Source organism: Echinops telfairi, unplaced genomic scaffold (assembly GCF_000313985.2).
Source record: "Echinops telfairi isolate 266 unplaced genomic scaffold, ASM31398v2 ScPeMD7_5868;HRSCAF=6743_1, whole genome shotgun sequence".
Taxonomy (NCBI): domain Eukaryota; kingdom Metazoa; phylum Chordata; class Mammalia; order Afrosoricida; family Tenrecidae; genus Echinops; species Echinops telfairi.
In genome coordinates, this window is record NW_022109768.1 from 857,256 (window position 1) to 866,515 (window position 9,260).

General features: G+C 38.0%; 1 protein-coding gene across 2 annotated transcripts in view; it reads right to left on the reverse strand.

Moving 5' to 3' along the window:
* The window catches only part of TDO2 (tryptophan 2,3-dioxygenase), a 17,840-nt gene extending 10,322 nt beyond the window's left edge, over positions 1-7,518 (reverse strand). The window contains exons 1-6 of one of the 2 annotated variants that reach the window (XM_004708727.2): positions 7,409-7,518; positions 7,070-7,175; positions 6,251-6,341; positions 3,690-3,760; positions 2,329-2,456; positions 963-1,149 (exon numbers count right to left, since the gene is read on the reverse strand). In XM_004708727.2, coding sequence (XP_004708784.1) covers positions 963-1,149; positions 2,329-2,456; positions 3,690-3,760; positions 6,251-6,341; positions 7,070-7,175; positions 7,409-7,443 — 618 coding nt within the window. In that variant the 5' untranslated portion in view covers positions 7,444-7,518. The remainder of the gene's footprint in view (positions 1-962; positions 1,150-2,328; positions 2,457-3,689; positions 3,761-6,250; positions 6,342-7,069; positions 7,176-7,408) is intronic. The other variant, XM_045295829.1, reaches the window with a different exon arrangement.
* Between the last annotated feature and the right edge of the window lie 1,742 nt (positions 7,519-9,260).

Below are 9,260 nucleotides of genomic sequence, written 5' to 3' on the forward strand. Positions count from 1 at the left end.
CTGTCCTCTGAAGTGCAGCCCGGCTCAGAGCACAGGGGGGATCACAGGGCTGGTGGCACCGGGAGACCCAATATCCCAGTGTCACTGGCCCATAGCGCTATAGGGGGCAGCACTGGGGACATGGTGCAGGAGATGTGCCCCATCGGACGCCACCGCCCCAATGCCAAGCACTAAGGATGTGCAGTGGAGCAGCAGGGGCAGCAAAACAAGGAAGTCCCGAGGAGTGCCCAAGGTGGGCTTTGGGCCAGGCGTGGCACCCCAGTGGACTCCACTGGAAAACACTCATGAAGGTCAACAGACAGACCTGGAGCTGTTTGAGGGATATTCTTTTGTTGCTGTTGATTTCTAGGGTTTTTTTTATTAAATTTTAAATTCTTTGTTTTAGTTGTAAGAGCCCCCGATACCATGATTTTTTTTAAAAGAATAGTTTAATTTGTAAAGAAAAAAGCCTGCTAAAGGAAATTAAAATCATGTATTCTTTGGGGTAAATTTACTTGGTAAGAACAAATTGGTAATTCCACAAAATTATTTATAGACTTAGAGGGGATCTGGGTATGAAGGCTAAAACATTTCTAATGGGGCTACTATTAGGGTAGCATTTTACAATTGTAGAATATATGAAAGGAATTCAAAAAGCTTGTGGAAAATCAAATTGAAATATAATGGGACTTTTCCATGAACTTTTTAAAGTTCTGGCAAACAAGTTAATAAATAATTAGCCAGCCACATTCAGTTTAAAATCAACTAATTAAAATGTGCTTAGTAGAGATGTTTAAAACGATTGCTTCAATTAGATGTGGACATTACAAAATATTAAGTACATTGATTAATATAGATTTATTATTTTCTTGAAATGCTCCTTAATATTTTTCTTAATATAAACTTTAAAAATAAAATCTAGTTAAAGTTGAGTTAGAAGGGACAGTGGGCTGGCTTTTAGTAAAGAGAACTTTCACCTGTACCTCCACCAGTTGCAGAAGTGATTTTTCCTCTTCTGTCTTCAGTAGCTGTTCGTTATCGTCTCCTTTGAAATTATCACGGTAATGTGTTCTGTTGTAAGGGACTCTCATACTCTGAAGAACGCCTATCTTGTTTTCTAATAGACGAAACTGCAAACTCTGGAAGCCTGATGCTGGAATTAAGTACTCTCTTAGAGAATAAAGTAGGGAAGAGAAGAGACGATTAACATTACAAATCCCGATAGTGATTTCTTTACTTGCTCTTGAGAAAGGTTCACTCCCTTGGATACCATCAAGAAATGAAAAACAATCAAGCTCACTGTCAGTGAGTCAATGGTGGCTCGTGGTGACCCTATAGGACAGAGTAGAACTACCCCCATGGGTTTCCTAGACTGTAACTATTTATGGGAATAGGAAATCTCTACTGCTCAGTGGATGGATGGTGGTTTTGAAATAGCTCGTAACCACTAAGCCCAGGGCTCCTATCGTCCAAAATAGGAGACACAAAATGGCCAAGGGTATTTCTGATTTGGACTTACTAAAATAAAGGAAACCTACATAAATTTGTCTGTTGCTGTCAGTCAACCTATGAGTGTGTGTGTGTGTGTGTGTGTGTGTGTGTGTGCGCGCAGAATGTGTGTATTCAATGCTGTGACCGCTCGGAAATGGATCACCAGGACTGTCTTCTCTGGATGGTTTCAAACCACCAACCTTGCCCAAATACTTCACTGGCTTAATTCTAGATTCTCTTATTTTTCTTCTCAGATTTATGTACAAAAGAAAGTTTATTCTAAATGAAAATATGTCATTTCATTCCATTTGTTTTGCCTTCCATAAAATCTAGAGCTGGATTTCCTGAACTAATTCATAAATTATATACTGACACTCCACAAACGATTTCTATATTTTTAAAATTTAATTTCTTGTTATATATTATCTTTTTACATTTTTTGCCTAACATCCTCTTTGTTAAAAAAAAATAAGGTCCTTAATGAATTGAAAGCAATTGCTGATTGTATTTGTATATAATAGCTCTGAAAGGTACTTAATAACGTCTTAGTTTGCTCTTTATTAATTGTGCTTACAATGTCAACGTGTGTTTGTAGGATCCCCAAGCCACTGCCGTCAATTCTGATTCATAGGGAACCTGTAGAGAGTTTCTGAGGATATACATCTTCATAGGAGCAGGTAGCCTCATCTTTTGCCATCTGCATGACTGTTGGGTTTGAACTTGCACTTGGCAGCCCACTGCTTAACCCATTAAGTCACCAGGACCCCATATATGTATGCTCCTCATACCATATGCCATACATATGCTCCTTTGATCCTTAGTCTATTGCATTGTTTTTTTCAAAGTATAGATACACACCTGAAGTCATTGAAGTCCAAGGCTGTCATCGTTTCCAGAATGGAAAACTGCTGTACCAGTAGTTTAAGGATTGCTGCTATTCGGTGCATCCGAGAGACGATCTTGAGCATATTTCTTTCATCTCTGACCTGACAATTAAGAAATAGAAACAATGAGGACTCAGTGATAACTTACAAAGGAATCTGTTACTAACAATGCATTCCTACTCATTTTCATCTCTCTTTTCAATCGTATTCTAATGTATTTGGGTTACAAATTTACACAGCAAATTAGCTTCCCATACGGTAATGTCTGTTCCTATTCTTCAGTGACTTTGGTAACCCTTTTTCACAACCCTATCAACGTCCTCATTGTATCCATTCTTGTTATTTCTATTTTAAAGAGATCCTTGGAACTAAGGTCTGCCCACAGTAAGGCAGTATCTTGGCCTGACAGCCACTCTGAATCGTGTGCAAGAAAGACCTGCAAAATGAGAGGAATTTTTTTTCCTTGAAAAATCGAAAATTATATAGAAACAATTTAGAAGCCAATTCTGAAACACAACTTCCCTGATTTCAAGGCAAATATCTCTTAGTTTTGCTTCACAAAACGAGGGCTAAGGTGACATGTGGACCACTGGGAGAGGGGATGAAACACCTGAATAATCTGCTCTTTACCCTGGAGACAAAGTCACCATTGACGTAAAAGGGTGCCTGTGCTTACAAACATAAGCAGGCTCCAAGGTAGCTGACCTAGCGTGAAGCTCAAAGGGCACGGAGGGGGGGGGGGGGGTCCCAGGTTGCATAGAGGCAGAGTGGAGCTCAAACTTCTGCATCTGGTTCAATCTCTGATCAGATCAACTACCACTCTTTGTCCTCCTGTTTCCCTTTGCCCCTTTTACCCTTCCATATTTCTGGGCTCCTTGTCTTTTCCCTCTAGTTCTTCCTCTGGTTATTTTTTCTTTATCTTCTCTTTTTTTGTTTGTGTGGGTCTTTTTCAACTTTCTTCGTTATTGGTCCTATGTTTCCACAGTTGAGACTCATATTCATTAGGAATGCAATTCTGATATCTAGTGACCAAGTGATTGCTATGAACTCGCTTGAGAGTAATCATCCCTTACAATAATATTTTTAAGGGAAAATAAAGTATGAGTCCTAAACAAGGGGCTTGAACCTGAAATTTGAAAGCAACCTTAAAGCATGGTGAAGTTCCAGGCAGCAATGTCACTAAAAATCCCTGTCTAAACTCTTTTTTCTTTCAGAATGGTGTCTTTTTAATTTTCAAATTATTAACCTTACATGTGATGTTTTGATCATTTCATAAGAGTTCTATAGTCTTCAGAAAAATGCATGATGCCAAAACTGTGACACATAATAACTTACATGGCCATTTTGAAAGATCTCTCTAACAGAATCTAATTCCCAGAGGATTTGCTTGAACCAGAGTTCATATGCTATAATTAAAAAAAACACATAGTTATGGAGAGCTCTTTGAGTATCAGAAGGAATGAATAACACATTGAAAAAGACATGAAAATGAAGCTTCAAAATCAGCAAACTCCAACAGCACCCTATTTTAGCAATACTATTCATTTTATGCCAGAAATTAACATTAAGAAATGCATAGTTATTCCCATCGAGTATTAAGCCAGGCACATGATCTAAATGTCTTATGTTCATTATTGCTTTATTTATTTCTCTCAGCACACCTGAAATTTACATCCTCGAGCGATGTAACACCTAACTCAACTCACACATTTCATCTGAAAAGGAGAGTTACATGGGAAAGGAGACGTGATGCTCAACCAAATGAAAGACTGTATTGGTGGGAGACCTTGACATTTTAAAGTTGTTTAAAAAGTAGTGTTTTGTATAGACAAAGAGCAGTGGGTTGAAGTTTCAGATAAAACAACACTGACAAAATCCTAACATTACGCTCCAGGCTAAATCCCACGGGCAACTTTACCGGAATTGATCCAGCCTTATCCTCTTTTGTGATTTCCATTTGAGCCCAAGAGTGGTGGGTTAGACCTAAATGTTCCCAAAGAATTACTTTTGGAAGATTTACTCAGAGACTTTTGCTCTGAGTTTGCATTCCCTCTCATTAAAGGCTATCTAAGCAATAAAGAAGGAGGACATATCATAGTACATTGCAAGAAGCATGGTGGGAACTGGTTCATGGGAAGTCCGTGAACAATGTGTCCTGGCATAAGGAATTTAATTTCTCAGAACTTCAGTTCACTCTTTTGAAAAATGATCCAACAGTTCTTCTTCTACAAACAGAAGCCCACTATACAAAATATTATGCCTGGCATAAATGTGGGTGGATTCAGGTTTACTTTGGTAGCAGTATTGTGACAAATTTAAAATTCACAGAGATAATAGCTGATGCAAGGATTCGAAGGGGGTTTAAGAGATGAGTAGGAGGGAGATGAGAAGGGTGAGGGGATTTTGGGAATGAACAATGTAAGTGGGAGGAGGAATGAGCACTAGAACTTCAAGTGAATATACAACTAATTTTGAAAGCAATTTCATCATGGGGGAAAAGAAGAGAAAGAAAATATTCTGAAATTGATTGTAATGATAATTGTACAAATCTTCTTGACATGATTGAACTTTGAATTGTGCAACATGTGGATTAAAGCCAATAAACCGGTTAAAAAACAAATAGATGTGGGAGGACATCTTGATTCCTGTAGACTATTGGTGGAGGGCATCAAATACTTATTTCTATATGGTAATTACTGTAACACAAGCCTTCTGAAATCAAGAACTTTGTCACACACATCTATTTTCCCTCAGTAACTAATGCAATGTTTGGCACAAGGTAGGCAGTAAATAATTTTATTAATAAATGAACTAAATATTATTAGGTGAGTATAGCCCACTGTCATCAAGCTAATTCCAAGACAAATCTTTTTATATATGGTTTCTGGAGCTGTGCATCTTTAAGGAAGCAGAAAAACTCATCTTTCTCCCTTGGAGTGGTTTGTGAATTGGAACCTCCAACCTTGTGGTTAGCAGTCCAGTGCGTACTTGACAATGCCACCAGTGCTTCTTATTAGGTGAGTATGAAAGTCCAATAACAGAAAGATGTCTGACAGATGGAGAAAACAGTGGAATGGTCAATGATGCCATTTTACTTGGATCCATAATCAGTATCCATGGAACCATCCACTACCATCAAGTTGATTTCAACTCATAGTAACCCGATCGGACGGAGTACAAATGCTCGGTGGATTTCTGAGACTGTAAATCTTTATGGAAGTAGAAAGCCTCATTTTTCTCCCATAGAGCAGCTGGTGGTTTCAAACTGCTGACCGTCCTGCTAACAGCCCCACATGTAACCCATAACCTCACCAAGGATCTGTCAAGAAATCAGAAAGTATTTGCATTGGGCACATCTGCAAAAGGCCTCTTTAAAGTGTTGACGAGTACAGGCATCGCATTAAGGAGGAAGGGGGAAGATGAGGCTGTCTGCTTCTGTAGAGAGGTGCAGCCTTGGGCACCCACAAGGGCAGCTCACTCTCTCCTCTAGAATTACCATTAGTCATTATTGATTCTACGGAAGTCAGTTAGGAATAACATAAGCTCATGTAAATACACAAGAAATTCAAATGACTTTTGAAAACAATTTTTTAAGTCCCAAGTTAAAAAATGAGAAGTCTTATCTTGGAAATGCTTCATGAGATTTGGTCAGGAAGTTCCTCGGGCAAAACTAATTTGACCCAATTATCAGTAAAGGAACATCAGAACCTCATTAGAAATACTGAAATGAAGTCCTGTAAGAATGTGGGAGCTAACAAAATCCTTTCAAGCCTTTCAAACAATGGTGAATTCCTTTATCTTTCTCCATCTTACAGCAAAAGGAAGTGTAGCTCTCCTTAACCTTGATAAGAAATGCTGGTGGGGTAGTTTATTATCCATTGCTCTGTACATCTTACCTTGATGAGTTATAATAAAAAGATGCTCATCATGGATTTTGTTCCCGTTTATTTCACTTTGTAGTTCTTGTGCATTCAAAATTTTGTCCAACTTTAAAATGAAAATAGAAAGATTGATTATGAAATGGAAAACCCTGGTTGATAAACCTTAGCCAGTAGAATACATAACCAAAAAAGTCCCCAAATTCCCAAGTTTTCAGGAACCGACATTTTTTTTAGAAAAGTTATTATTGATTGAATCTGGTCATAAGGAGCAGATTGAGTTGATGAGTTTTATTCCTAGGTAAAAACAGCTTTTGGTAGGATTTTATCCTAGCAGATGCTATTGGACATTGAAAAGTTAGTCTCTGGGAGGCTATGCAAATGTGACAACATGCTTTGCTGACTACAGGATGCAGTCCTTTATTTCCCCAGAGAGCCGGCGTTGAACAGACCTGAATATTGTTGTTGTTGTTGTTTTTCAGTTTGGTTCTAGAGACCCATCAATGAAAGCATCAAGGACTTTCATTATTATTATTTTTTAAGAGAAGACAAACTGTATATTTGCCTATTCATTATACTGTATTCTAACATTTCTATCGACCTTATGTTTAGACCCTGGATCGCATGTACTGCTAGACAAGAAGCGTTTTACCTATATGGCTCCTGATTTAGTCTACCAAAAGTTGAAACAGCATGAATTTGGATGATGTTTTTAGATCCAGAAGACGATTTGACAACTAAGTAGTCAAATTAAAGAGAAACAAAAGCCCTGGAAATGTTGCTTTGCAGAATTAGGTGCCTAACAATGGGAGCTAGTCCTTGAGCCCTGCCACTTACATGCAGGTAGTTCCCATAGAGAAGTCCTCCTTTGCTGGCTTTATTCACACCACTTTGTGATTTCTCTTCTTCAGTGTCGACTCTGAAGAGTGTTTTAAAAGAATCTCTGTAAATTCCATACAGAAGAAGGAAAAAAAATAGAGCTTGAGATAACACTGCTCACTAACAAAGGCATGGAAAATTCTCATTACTTCTTAATTTCTTTTATTTCCAGAATAGATTATGAAACACACCAATAAAAAGTGAGTTTTTTGGTATTCTTTAAACTCAGAAATGAAAGCCTTCATACTTGTTACTTCTCAGAGTCTAGATACACTTAGAAGAGAGGTAAACACTCACCCGAAGCTATTTCCTAAAAATGGACACCCGCTCATTGCAAAAACTCCCAGTCTGAGCCGCAGAATAAATGTGTCTCCTAATAGAGCTCATTAATCTTCCCAGATGTTCCACAACGGCCTTTTATGTACCTAGCACCTCCTACACCAGCCAATTAGCACTCGTGGCCTCTTCTCCGGGTTCCCGCTTCACTTGGTGTTGAAGCGGAACTTCTCATAACCTCAGAGTGTATTATCTTGTTTGTTTGCAAGAAGGGGAAGGCTATTGTGCCAAATTAAATCATCTGCTCTGGTGTACTTGTTTTGATATCCAAAGTAACAAAGATTAGATAAATCAATAGAGAGCAAGGTTTTGTTTCTGTTTTTAAGCAGGCGGGGAGGGGGGGGATGTAATTCATGTTGATAAATTCACTTGGCAAAGTGATAAGGTATACTAGCATATAATGAATGAGGTGTTTGTAGAAACCAAAGAGCAATTTTTCTCACATTCAGTTAATATTGTAACTCTTAAACCAAGATCTGAATTTCAATTTGGGAAAATAAATTCATTGTATACTCGACACAGAATACAGGCTCAGAATCCTCACTTTTCATCAGCATTCTCTTAACCCAAGTTTCATCTAATAACAGCTGTTACATTCCCAACATAGTACATTTAAATTTAAATGGGTGCCATTTTCTGTACACCAATTGCTTATCAAAGTCAGGGAAGTGGGAGTCACCTATGCTGAGACACATAGTCTGTAGAGAATTTAAAATCAAACGTAGCCTATAATTCTAAACAATGTCCTTCGTAAAATTTCTTCCTAGGAAACATAATGTATTGGTGTTAGGTTCTGAACACGTTTGCTACCCAGACAGAAAATTGGGCAGACGCCTTGCCATTCTGTTCTTAGTACTGGATGGTCATTGAAAACTGCACATAGGGACAATTTGCATTTCTTGTGCCCCCTCGAATGTTATGTTTGGTCTCATTTACTAAAGTAATTAGAAGTTGGAAATCTGGTTTCCAGTCTTGGCTTTTCCACCGATCGCTTGTGTCATTTGAGTTAACTGATTTAGTGATTCCTCATTAAAATAAATAAAGGAACAAAGGTGGTTAAAATATATGATAATGGCAACATGACCATGATCCATTCTAAATCCTGCTTTAAATTGGAATATGTGTCATTCAAACCTTTACAGAACTAAAAATATGTTGTGAGAGAAATGGGACGTCATCAAAACAGAAATGACTCATATCCTCTTTGGCTTTTCACACATGACCTTGACTTGCTTTAGGAAACTAGTAGTCAGGATCAGTGTTCTTGGTGTCCTCCCACTGAGTTGCTGTAAGCAGACGGTGTCAAATATTATCTCTCTTCTCAATTTTACTGTTCAGTCATGCGTGTGTTCACAAAACGCTGTAGCTAAACAATATACTCTCTTCTTGGAATAAAAGCTTTCGGGGCTGAGAAATGTCCTTCATTTACTGCTCAGCATTCTGGTGAGAGAAATACAACACTATTTTATTCCTTCTAAATTAGAAATAGTCTTTTTTTCCTTTTTAATTGGATAGATTCAATTTAAAATTGTTTTTGTGGTGAAAATATTGTAACATAAAAGAATAGCTATCTTGAAATGAACAACTCGATGATGTTGAATAGAGTCACAATGCTCTGCAACCAATGTTCCGCCCAGCCGAAAGAACAACAAAAAACAACTCACGCCCATGAAGAAATTTCTCCCCATTTCCCCTTCTCTCTAGCCCCAAGAAGTACCAATCCGCTTAATGATCTTCCCTGTTGGGGGAAATTTCAAATAAATAAGATTATACAATATATATTTTGTGGCTGGATTCTAGCACTTTGAATAAT